At 30.5% G+C, this 13,267-nt stretch overlaps 3 protein-coding genes across 3 annotated transcripts; 1 reads left to right on the forward strand and 2 right to left on the reverse strand.

The window, feature by feature from the left end:
• The first annotated feature begins 2 nt into the window (after positions 1-2).
• Positions 3-2,583, forward strand: LOC124491471 (mitochondrial intermediate peptidase). The gene is made up of 3 exons (XM_047054115.2): positions 3-157; positions 221-1,692; positions 1,747-2,583. The coding sequence occupies exons 2-3, from the start codon at positions 366-368 to the stop codon at positions 2,493-2,495; spliced, it is 2,076 nt and encodes a 691-aa protein (XP_046910071.1). The 5' UTR covers positions 3-157; positions 221-365; the 3' UTR covers positions 2,496-2,583.
• Positions 2,527-4,623, reverse strand: LOC124491474 (uncharacterized). Its single transcript, XM_047054117.2, has 2 exons — positions 3,559-4,623; positions 2,527-3,494 (listed from the first exon to the last, which is right to left on the reverse strand). Exons 1-2 carry the CDS (start codon positions 4,018-4,020, stop codon positions 3,120-3,122), a joined length of 837 nt encoding a protein of 278 aa, XP_046910073.1. The 5' UTR covers positions 4,021-4,623; the 3' UTR covers positions 2,527-3,119.
• Positions 4,624-5,970: 1,347 nt separating this feature from the next.
• LOC124491461 (uncharacterized) lies at positions 5,971-9,172 on the reverse strand. Its single transcript, XM_047054100.2, has one exon. The coding sequence runs from the start codon at positions 8,773-8,775 to the stop codon at positions 6,232-6,234; it is 2,544 nt and encodes an 847-aa protein (XP_046910056.2). The 5' UTR covers positions 8,776-9,172; the 3' UTR covers positions 5,971-6,231.
• Positions 9,173-13,267: the final 4,095 nt, after the last annotated feature.

A 13,267-nucleotide genomic window follows, 5' to 3' on the forward strand; every position in this document is an offset into this window, starting at 1 on the left:
ATGATGATTGAATATAATTATAAAAATAATAGGAATAGTTGATAATTTTATTTCATGGAAACAATTAAGAAAAAAAACCGTGCTTCTCAACGACTTCGTGATCTAAATCCTTGCTATGACGAATCGCTCATTTCCCTAAAGTGTCAAGAATCCAAAGGTAAAGATCATTGCGAACAAGAAATTGCCAATTACAAAAGCTGTACTAATTTTTGGAATCAAGTATATGACCTTCGTAAATTTTTTGGTATTTGCCCATATTCGCCCAAAGGGGAAGAACGACAACAAATTAAAGATTCATTAAAGAGAACAAAAAATCCTAAACAAACTTTAGTAGAAATAGCTGAAATCTATCAAAAATCGAAGCAATGATACGTTTGAATCGCTGGTCAAATTTCATAGTTAACAATCGTCATGTATCCAATTTCACTTCATTAAGCAATCAACTTAATAATTTAACTCAACATTCAAAGGTTGTACCACAGATAAAATATCATAAAGGTCTTTTTGGCCATCAAGTTTTGGCCGACTTTAATGGATTCTATATTTTCCGCCAAAATGCCATTACACGAGCCCAAAGTTTAGTGAATGAAGCCACTTCCGATAAACGAAACCGAAAAATGGTGCATATATTTGATGAATTATCTAATTCACTTTGTAAGGTTGCTGATCTTGCCGAGTTTATTCGAATTGCACATCCTGACCGTAACTATACCAATGCAGCTGAACAAGCTAGCATCGAAATTAATGCTGAAGTTGAAAGATTGAATACGAATCGAATACTCTATAACTCGTTATCAAATGTTGTTCAAAATGGTGATATCGTACCGACAACGCCTACCGATGATTATGTGACTAAACTTTTTCTTTTTGACTTTGAACAATGTGGTATACATTTGGACGAAAATGTTCGTAATGAAGTTGTCCGTTTAAATGAACATATTCTTCACGTTGGAACATATTTCATGTACGGTACGACTAAACCACGAATCGTTTTCAAAAAAGAAATTCCAGAGCACTTGTGGAAATATTTTCCTATTGATAACAATAAGATAGTCATCTCAGGTCTGCAAAATGAATCGAATGACGCTCAACTTCGTGAAATTTCGTTCAAACAATTCCTTCAATATGACGATCATCAAGAACAACTTTTAATGGAATTGATTTACTCTCGGCTTAAATTGGCTAAGATTTGTGGATTTAATTCATTCGCTCATAGAGCTATTAATGGTAGCATTGCGGGAAGCCCGGAGATTGTCTGGAATCTAATTGATACTGTCAATACAATAATACGCCATAAATCCGAAGCTGATTTCAATTATATGCTTAAATTAAAGTCAGAAGAAACTGGTGATCCATCAGCTCAGTTGATGCAATGGGATGTGCCTTATTATACGCAAAATCATAAGATTAAAAAGTTTGGCCATGATATCACTCAATCTAGTCCGTATTTTTCGATAGGCAGTTGCATGGAAGGTTTAGATTTGATTTTTCAATCAATATTCAATGTAGAATTAAAAATTAGTGACACTACTCAAGAAGATTTGTGGCATCCATCGGTGATCAAATTGGCAGTTAACGATCAAAAGACCAGCAAAACTTTGGGTCATATTTATTGTGATTTCTTCGTGCGACCCAATAAACCATATAACGATTGTCATTTTACTATTCAAGGTGGATGTGATCTGCCAAATGGTAAGCTTATCTAAAAAGTTTTGTCATAGATTAATAATCCTTTAATTATTTCAGGAGAATATCAATTGCCGATAGTCGTAGTGTTTCTAAATTTTCCCAACGCTACCACATCATCGCCTACATTGTTATCACCATCAATGGTCGATAATTTATTTCATGAAATGGGTCATGCCATGCATTCAATGTTGGCCAGGACACCATATCAACATATTACCGGAACAAGATGTTCAACAGATTTAGCTGAAGTACCCTCAATATTAATGGAGCATTTCGCTAATGATCCACGTGTTGTATCTAAATTCGCCAAGCATTATCAAACCGGAAAATCTATTCCAGAGAATCTTTTACGCAGCTGGATCACTTCCAAACATTTGTTCAATTCAAGTGATTTACAATTGCAGGTTTTCTACTCGGCCTTAGATCAATTATATCACAGTGAGAATCCAATAAAAGGCTGTAATAATACGACCGATGTTCTGAATATGATACAGAATCAATACTACGGCATACCAAACATATCGAACACATCATGGCAATTGCGATTTGGTCATTTGATTGGTTATGGAGCTAAATACTATTCCTATCTTGTATCGAAAGCTGTCGCAAATTCTATTTGGAACAAACTGTTTATAAACGATCCATTTTCCTCTATTGCGGGTCAAACTTATCATGATCAAGTCCTTGCACATGGTGGCGGTAAACCCCCAAAAGAGATTGTTGAATCCATTTTAAATGAAACGATAAGTGCAAATTACTTAGCTAAATCATTGATTAATAATATTGAATCGAATGAATTGTGTTAAATTTATATAGTAGTAACAATAAGAACGATTATTTCTTTTTTAAAAAATAAAACATTATCTGAATTTTATTATTTTACAATTATCATAATCAATGCTCGTAATTAAATAGATTTTTTTTCTCGCTTGAGTATGTGATCAGGCTTGCATGTATTATCAACAAAGTCAATGAATGCAAAATTGAATAATTGATTGACAGGAAATAACAAATTTTAGAATATGTATGCATGTGTGTGTGTGTGTGTGTGCAAAATTAAAATTCAATAATTAAATACCGATAATGTTTTTTTCGCCTGTGTATTTATGTAAAATGAAATAACCCAGAATAACTAATCGGTTTTAGATATAGATCTATCCAGAATTCTAGAACAGGAAAATAGTAATTATCATTATAGTATTTTGGCGATTCCATTTTTTTAGTGAATATTTTACAAAAATAGAGATTTTTTTTTGACTAAATCTCTGTGATATTTAAATGAATATAAATCGAATTATGAACAATTGTGAATGTGAATTAAATTAAATAATGAGAAAAAATTGAATACTCCCTTCTCATTATTTAGTTGGTAAAGTTACAATAAACCAGATGAAAGCCAATGATAAATCCAAGCTGAATTTTTGTCTTTTTCAATGAATATTTGCCGATTTTAGACTGGTTATCGAATCTGTTGTTGATACAGCGATGCTTTTCATTTCTGTTCTTTCTTTAAAAAATCCTTGAGGAGTTCTGCATTCACGAACGGTTATAGTACAATCATTTTCTGTTACATCGGTTACCATAATGTGATCAACGATCTTATTTTGCCGGCGCCAAAATTCCGGTGGCGGTCCAATCGAAAAATTTGATTTGGGCACTTGTTGTTCTTTAACGTTATTGGTTTGGTTTGGACACTCTGGAGGTTCATCATCATTTTCTTTGATAATTTTTGTTGGTTGCTGTTTGCTGATTTCATTTTTATTGTTATTATCCTGTTTATCAAATGACGTTTCACCAGAATTTGACTATTATAAAACATTGAAATTGATTACTATTTTAAACATATTCAGGAATTGTAATTATACTTACATCATCATAATCGGCATCTGTAGAATCTACTTGATCACTATTGTCGATTGTTCGATCACTTTTCAATTTGGATACTTTTGCTTGTGTGGAAGACTTATCCGATAATGATTTTCTCTTATTATATGTCGTCTCTTTTGCTGTCGAGCTTTTGCGAGAGGATCCATCCTGGCTATTTTTATGGTTGGTCTCAGCGCTAGCCGATGAAGGATTCGTTTCATTTGCTGTCGATGTGGTGCTTGATGATTTACCACGACGATTGGCTTTGTTTGCCCGTCTTTTCTGTGCTTTATTGAATGAATCGATTAATCGATGATCTAATATATTTTCTGTTGGTTCCCATGTATTGTATTTTTGTGACCATCCTCGCCATTTGACAAGATATTCAACCCTATTCTTTCTTGTTCGTTTTTTCAAGATACACTCCGCGGCGAAGACCCGTTCTCCCACCGCTGATAGTTCCATGAGTGCTTCAATTTCTGCGATCGCTTGGGGATTAATTTTGGACCGGTTTTAATAGTGACACACGGGTTAACAAAAAATTTAAACAAAAAAAAAATGAAGATATAAAGAATGGTGATGATGTGATTCAAGCTCGTTAGAAATCTTTTGCCACTACAATGGTAATTGTATTGATGATTGAAATTTATTATTATTATTGTTATCAGATGCAACTGAAAAAACTTTCAAATAATCGTTAAATAATAATAATGACCGATTCAACGAATTGATTTTTGTCACAAAATGGTTATATTTCAGTGACAACAATAAATAAACATAAAAATACAAAATTAGAATCAAATTAAAGATGAAAATAGTCGATAACGGCGACAATACACATAAAAATATCAGAAAAATCAGCTTCGTGGTACAACTATTATTCTTTGGTCTGGATAATGCTGACGCTGTTGTTCATTTGCTGATATTAGTACGTTTTCAATGGAAATTGTGCATGGAGGTGGTAATTGGTGGCGGTATACCGTAAAACGGTCGTATTTTTTTTTCGTTTTATTCAGTTCATTTGTGGTTGGTTGGGGTAGTTCGAGTTATTCATCATCATCATCATCTAATTTATTTTCCTTTTAGTTTTGTATACATTACACACAGAGAAAAATAGCCTCCTCATTCGAGGGTGAGAAATGTACAGTGAAAGTGAGAATTTTATTTTCAAACTAACATCAAATGCTTCCCCTTTAAAATTTGTGCTACTTACGCTTTACAAATTTTTTTCCTTTTTGTAATAATGCGAAATTGTGAATTGTTGTTGTGTTGTAGTAGTGGCATTAATGTTTATAAGAGTTAATGTTATAGTCACAATGAGAAAGATTTTATTAAAGCATACCACCTATATCATAAAAACATGATGAAAACGATATGATTAAATTAACGTTTTGTTTATTGTGACTATAGAGATTTTTTTTTTAGTTGATTCTCATGATCACCACTACGATGAAGGCAACTCCACCTCTATTTTTCAATCTTTGATGCAATTGTTTTTCATTCTTTGATAAAAAAAAAAAAATAAACGAATGCTGCAGCAGAAAAAACCGCGCTTGCTTATGCGCGCCAAATCGTCGTTTCATTATTATTGTAACATCATCATTTTCTGGTTTTTCCATGCATGGCCTAGTCTGGTCTTGTCTGGTATTATGATTACCTGATCCAACAGGAAAAAAAAATGAAAATCCTATACTTGACAATCAGTCAGTTGCGATACTAAATTTTTTTTTCTTGCCATATACAATATAATTCAATTCACAAACAAAATACAAAGACACCACCACACACTTAGCAACAGCTGCATTTTCAATTTAATATAACCGAAAAGAAATGACGAATATATTGCATTGATTCAAATATTAAAAATGCAATTTATACCACAATATATGTAATCATCACACACACACACACACTAATATAGATGGAAGATGACGTGTTCAATCTATGGCATCATCATCATAAGAGTATAAAGTGTCATGCAATCTTTTCACGATTAAAAATTCAATCATTCTCCCCTTTGAATACACATATGCAACAAAATATATGAACAAGTCAAACTACCTGTCAAAAAAATACATTGACCTTACAAGTGACCATCCATTCTAATTTACAATAGTGGTCGAAATCAATTATCATTGATTTTTACCTATCATTGAGATCGGTTGTTTTGCTCATTTAAAAAATAACAATAGCCTAGAAAATATGGTGGATGGATTAATTAATTAATTCATTTTGTTTTTTTTGACCATTCTAAAAATATATTTGCATACAAGCCAATAAATAGAGATATAAATCATTGGGTGACTAAAAATTTTTCTATTGTATGTTGATTATGGTCAAACTGATGATAATTATGATGACTATTATTATATATTATTTGTGGTGTGTGTGTGTGTGGTGTACATCCATGATTTTGTTTTTTTTTTTTTTGAAATGAATTTCGAAAGTTTCAATTTCATTGTGATTGCCACAATGATGATAATGAGAAACATATATAAATTATTATTATTGTGATTTTTTTTCTTGTACATTTTGCAATATAGAAATTTTTTTTTATATTTTTTTTTTTTTGCTGAAAATAATTGTATATATGAATATCAAGATAAAATATTGGAAATGAAAATAATTAATGAATGGTGATGATTTTGTTTTTCTCTTGAATTTATAGCAAACAGATCAACCAGTTTTTTTACCAAGATAAAATTTATAATTTGGCAATGAAATTATATTGACAAGTCTATCGGCTATTTCGGTTGGTATCATAACCATCGGTACAGCCACAGTTCGTAATGATGGTGGCTCTGGTTTTGTTGTTGTTGGATTTATTCCCATTGTTGGTCGTGATTTGGATCGCTGTGAAATGGAACTATATCTATATGTCGTTAGTGAACCTGTTGATTGCTGTTGTGTTGATTGTTGTTTGTTTAGAAATGGATTTTTTGGAACTAATGTTGTTGTCGATGGTCGATTCGTTTGCATTGTTGATATCGATGATCGATGTTGTAATGTGGTCGGATATGTTTTGACAAAATTATTACCAGATATATTATACTTGTAGTATTCATTCGTGGAACCGGAAACAGTTGGCGAATTGTAAATTGGATAATTTGTATTTTCATATGGAGCATAGTAATTGTTATTGAAATAATTATTGTAACGGCTTATATTCAGCTTTTGATAAGCTAAATTTCCATTTGAAATTTCTTTTGAATGTGATGCTGGAGCAACATGTGTCACTCTTTGGCTATGAAATTGAACTGTTTGTCCACGAGGAATAGGCGTTGATGGGAAAAATGTTTGTGCTTGAATTTTTCCTGTTACTAATTGTTGTTGTTGTTGTTGATTGTTTTGCAATTGATCATAATCTATCGGTAATGTTGTTGCTTTAATTTCATCATTAAATGTGGTGGGAATGGTTCGTGGAACATCCGTTGTAGCGAACCTAGATATTGGTTCTGGTTTCGTGACTGATACAGATGGCTCCTGAATTCGATTCAGTTCTACGAATAAATCTTGATCCGTCACATTGGGCATTTCATCAGTTTCACTATATTCAACACCAGCTTGATATCGGGGAGGAATCGGTGGAAATTGAAATGAGGATAAATTAAATGAAACAGTTGCGTGTCGAACCGGTTCGAATGATTTGTAATTATTTGAATTGGTTAAATTGTAATTGTTATTCAATGTGAAATTGTTTGTAAAGCCATTATGTTGTTGAAGAGATGGCAAATTGTTAACATTCCGAACAAAAGTAAAATTTTCTCGATCAAAAGTGTAATTGCCATGATTAGGCTTAAAATTACGATTATAACCTTGATTTAAGGTATAATTGTTATTGAAGATGTCGTTGCTGCTGATGAATCCTTGTTGATTCACAGTTAAAGTATTATTGAGACTTCGATTGTTAATGTCCAAATTTCCAAGGCTATAATTTGTAAGTATTGGTGTTGTTGGTGGTTGGCGGAAGTCAACTTCTTGCAGCTGTGGTGGTGGTGGTGGTGATGGCAATTGTGTTTGAAACTGTGGTGCAGGTTGTGGTTGTAATTGTGTTGCCGGTTGTTGATTGAATTGATAAGCAGGTTGAAGTGGTAATTGTGATGAAGGCTGTGTTTGGAACTGTGGTACAGGTTGTGGTTGTAATTGTGTTTCCGGTTGTGGATGGAATTGAGAAGCAGGTTGAAGTGGTAATTGTGGTGAAAGCTGTTTTTGGAACTGTGATTCAGGTTGTGGTTGTAATTGTGTTTCCGGTTGTGGATGGAATTGAGAAGCAGGTTGAAGTGGTAATTGTGGTGAAGGCTGCGTTTGAAACTGTGATTCAGGTTCGACTTGCCGTGGTTGATTGAATTCAATTGGTGGCTGTTGCTCTGGTTGTGTTCTATTTCCAAATATTATCGCTGGATCAAGTTGTTTTTGTGGATCACGTTCGGGAAGTTTGCCAAATAAAACCTCTTCGGGTGGCAACGATTGAAGAGTTAAATCACTGAATATATTTTGAATTAAACTTTCAATAACATCGTTAGAACTTCGATATGGGGCTGATGCAAATGGATTAGATATGGGATGTGAATCATTGCCACTTGTACGACTTTCTTCGGTTAACAAAGAGAAATTACGATTCGAATTTAACTCTGTACCGGTAAAATTTTGCGATAAACTATTGTCCAAAGTTTCTAATTGATAGTTATGAGCTATTTTATCAGATACTATTTGTGGTGCGGCTGATTGATCACCGCCGGTTACACTTCGTCCTGTAATCTGCTCGTTTGGAATCAAAAAATAGTAAGATTTTTTTCTTTCAATCGGTTGACCGATCCCCTCGAATAGAATATTATCATTTGAAGCTGATAATGGCACATTCGAGTCGTTTGTCGTATTATTTGCAGGAGCTATTAAAAATATTTTCGTTTGTTCACGATTTAGATTTAACGGAATAGCCTTTTGAAATAATGATTGAAAATATTCAATGGCATTCGATTTTGACAATGGTTGTGATTCTGATATTGGTAATGTTGTTGGTAATTGAAACTGTGGTGAAGATGTTCGGTTGGAATTAAATGATGATGTGAATGTTGGCGATGATAAAAGCGGTAAAGTTCGATTTGCATCAAATGCTGTAAATGATTGTGACAGTCCATTTTTGCATGATGACAATAATAACAAACAAAATATCATTACGAATTTGTCATTATAATAAAATGGATGGTGAATGTTGGACATTTTGTTGGCAAATGATCAAAAAATATTTCATAGAAAAATAACAAATTGTAATAATAAATAATCGATTCACTTTAGACTAGTCGATTAATTATTGAAATAATAGCAAAGTATGGCTGATAATTGTGCAGAAACAATCACAATCAATATAAATTACATTGACATTGAACATTGATTGTTCACAAAGAATCGTTAATGTGAATATGAAAAAAAAATTATTTCATTAAATTTGATTCAATTTTGTCACAGAAAAAAAAACATTTCTTCATTGATCATAAACAAAAAAAAACGAATAATCCACTACACACGATGTAATTTGAATCGATTCAAGAGCAAGGTATTCGGTATGAAAAATCACAAAATTTTTCTTCGTAAATTTTTCTTTCTTCCTTTCCCTCTCACTCTCACTCTCTCTCTCCTTGTTCTATGATCAATGGAAAGAGAGGATTATTTCATCAATGATACACATACACACACACACACACACACACACACACACTTTTTATGATTGTCGAATAAATTATTGAAAAACGATCGAACTGTTATTTTAAAAGATCACCATCGTGAGAGGAAATGGATGAAAACAAAAATTCATAATAATTTATAATTTAATATAAACAGGACGAAAAAAAAATAAAATAAAATGATAGTGATGTTTTTTCCTTTTTTGTTCATTACGATGACAAAAACGAAATAATTTTCATCTTGTTTGTTGTCTTGTTTCAAGATTATCTCTTTTCATTTATATTCAAGATCTTTTTTTTCCCTCTGAATGATGGTCTTTAGCAACGAATAAAACGAACAAATCTTCACAAGTATGAATAATGATCACATTGAACACACACACACATAGATCCAATAGAATGGCTACGAATTGTCGAATATAAAAGTTAGTTTCGAAATCGGAGAAAAAAAAATGAGAGCAAAACAAAATTTTTTTTTAATTTTGATTGATTTTTCATTTGATGATAAAACAATATGGAATTCAGTGGTGTTGTGGGTGGGGGGAGAAGAAAATAAAAATTCGAAAAAAAAACAAAACTAAATCAATGTGAATATCATAACCACCATCACCATCACCATCGTTTAACAAACAAAACAAAACAAAAAAGACAGATGAATATTATGAGAGAGAGAAAAAAAAGTCCAAAAAAGATGTAATGGAATCAAATGAAAAATGTAGATTAACTTATTTTTTATTTTTTTTTTTTTTTGCTAATTTATTATTGTGCGAATGGCGAAACTTTTGTAAATTTATTTCATATTATCAACTTCATATAAGTATCCATCCATTCATTCATTTCTTTTTTTCTCTTGTAAGAGAAAATAAATCAGTCTGCATGTTTCAAAATACAAAAAAAAAAAAAAAAATTTCCAAGTCTCTTCAAGCTGCCAATTCATTCATTCATTCATCCATCTTTCATTATCATCATCATCATCATCATCATGCCCAAACAGACATTTGTGCAAAATGGTAACGTTTTTTTTACCTTTTCGATCATCACTGATTTGATTCGATTCAGTACAAAAATTTTCTCATTGAAAAAAAAAATTTTATAAAAAAAAGAGAATTAAAAAAAAATGGTGAGAACAACAACAACAACAACAAATACCGATGTAAATGTGTATAGAATATTATTAGCAACAATGGCTAGTCAAAAGAAAAAAAAAGATGTATGCCATCCTCTTAATTCATTTTTGAACATAATTATAATTAATAGCTTCACACACACACACAGAAAACGAGAAACTTAACGAACATTATTTATAATAATGGTAACAACATGACAATAACTATGATATACAAAGATTGATATCGATTGATGTCTTGATAAATTTATTTACTTCGACATTTGTTACTCCGTGATCCATCAATTTTTTTTTCGTTGTTGTCGTTGTTTTTTTTTCTCTTTTGTGAAAAATTCAAATGTAAAAAAAACGATACATCGATAGCTCATCATTATGTTTTGATCCCATTATTTTTTTTTGTTTGTTTGTTTCTGATCTGATTTATTTTGGTTGACCATGGATGATGATGATGATGATGATGAATTCAATTGCAAGGATTGTCGAATGTCGTTATTGTTAATTATATGAATTTTTGTTTTCCATTTTTGGTTAAATTGTAATTATTGTTTGCGAAATCATTGTGATTACACAATGATCATCATCATAATTAATGAACATTAACTGATATTTTGTTTTCTCCAAAAATTAAAATTATCATGAAGAATATATCTATTCGTGATAACATTGACTATCTATCTGATAATTTTCATGATCAATTAATTTGTTCAATACCAATTTATTTTGTCGAAAATCAACACCTTGTAGCAAAAAAAAAAAATTAATTGGCTTAAATGTGCGAAACAAAATAAATGAATTACAATTTATTATAAGCGCGTGATTATTGAATCACAAACAAATCCAAAAAAAATACAAAATTTAAAAAATAAAATGCCAACAAAAACATCATCATGAAAAACAAATTCTTTTTATTATGAATGAATGAATAAATCCTGATCCAACACAACACAACAGCGAGAAATAAAAATAAAAAAAAACAAAACAAAAAAAATCCTACTCTAGTTTAATTTTTTTTTGTTTTTGTTTTTGGATCATCTGACCTAGTTCATCATCATGGCGATTTTTTTTTCGTTTTTTTTTTGATGGACAGGATTCGGATCATCAGTCTTGTATTGGATTTTTCTCTTCTTCTCTTGGTGTATGTCATACAACAACAAGACAACCATGCTTCTATATTGTCCATCAAAAAAAAAAAAATCAAAAATCAAAAACAATCCAAACTTATACGATACGATCGAGCTTTGGAAAATACACGTTTTCCACAGCAACAGTTTTGACTATAACTAAACAACAATGATAATTAACCTTAGCAATATGACGACGATGATAATGATGATGATGTTAATGTTGATCATTATCAATATATCAATATAGAATAAATGGTGATAAATGAATCAATCAAACAAAAAATTATAATGAAATGAAATGTTTTTACATACGAAAAAAAAATTACTTTGACAATCTGCAATGTCGACGAACAAAAATTATAATTTTTTTCTAATAAAAAAAAAAATACTTTTGTACACACAGTTATGACATTTCCTCTCATGACCAAGATAACAACAGCCACAACAAAAAAGATAAATCAACAATTTCATTTTAATTGAAATTGTCATAAATTTATTGACCTTTCTATCCTTGTTGTTATTGTTGTTGTTGTTGTTGTTGCTATTTCTATTGAAAAGCAGTAAAATAAAAAAAAATTTGAATAATGTAACTATTTTTCGAAATTTTCATATTTCAAACAGAAAACAACAAATTTTTTATTTGTTGTTTTTTGTTTTCAATTTGATTTTGTAAGAAAATTTATAAAAGATCCCTATATGTCCTCATCTGTTTCGTTTCATTCCCCCCCTCCAAAAAAAACTGATAATCAAAAATCAAGAAAAATTACACAAAGTTGTTATTATTGCTCTGTTTTAACGTTTTATTATTGATACAATTGATTATATATGATCATACAAGTATATTGAATAAATTGATTTTCCTTTTTTTTCAATTAAATTGTTTTTTTTTATCTTGAAAATAAAAGTTTTGTTTTTTTATTGCATTCATTTTATCTGCACGACCTGATTAAACTAGATCAATATTGGATCACTTGTAAGGATAACGAAATGTTTTTTTTTTCTTGATGTTGAAATCTAATTTAAATCAATCAATAAACAATCATGAAAGGCTGATTGAATTTTTGTCGGTTGTTTGTGCAAAAATGACCGATGAACTTTGAAGAAAAAAAAATACATTGAAAATGAATGATGGTGGGAAAAAATCTGTTATCATATCATATTTTAATAATTAATTAATCTTTTTTGTTGAAAACTAAAAAATCAATGCAATCAATTGAAAAGAAATATGAAAAAACCCATCCGAAATCCTTGATTTATAAGCTTCAAAAACAATATATTTTTCAATTTTAACAACGAAATTAACAAGTAAAAAAAAAGAACAACAATGTATAAAATTGAAAATAGATTCTCATCAGAAAAGGATTAATATCTTTACTTAATATTTTGAATAATTCCAATGCCGTTCCATTATGTCCAAGACGGACTAGATTGTTTTCTTGTATTCAAAAAAAAAAAAATTTCTTTTTCATTTATCATTACTGGAACAGCATTAGCAGGGTTAACACACAAAAAAAAATCCAAAAGTAAAATGATTAAAAAAAAGTTAATTAACATTAAATCAATCCGAAAGCCAAAGGCAATGTGAATGATCAATAATCAAATCGATCGATGATGATTAGCGATTGAACAAAATCCGATTCGAATGTCTTTTGTGTATTGATGTTTTCCTATATATATATTAAATTAAATGTAAAAAGAAACGAAAAAAAAAAATTCCAATATCATTCATAATTTTCATGAAAAATTAAACATACATGTCAACAAGTAAAATAAAATTGTTT

This window comes from Dermatophagoides farinae, chromosome 1 (genome assembly GCF_024713945.1).
Source record: "Dermatophagoides farinae isolate YC_2012a chromosome 1, ASM2471394v1, whole genome shotgun sequence".
NCBI lineage: Eukaryota > Metazoa > Arthropoda > Arachnida > Sarcoptiformes > Pyroglyphidae > Dermatophagoides > Dermatophagoides farinae.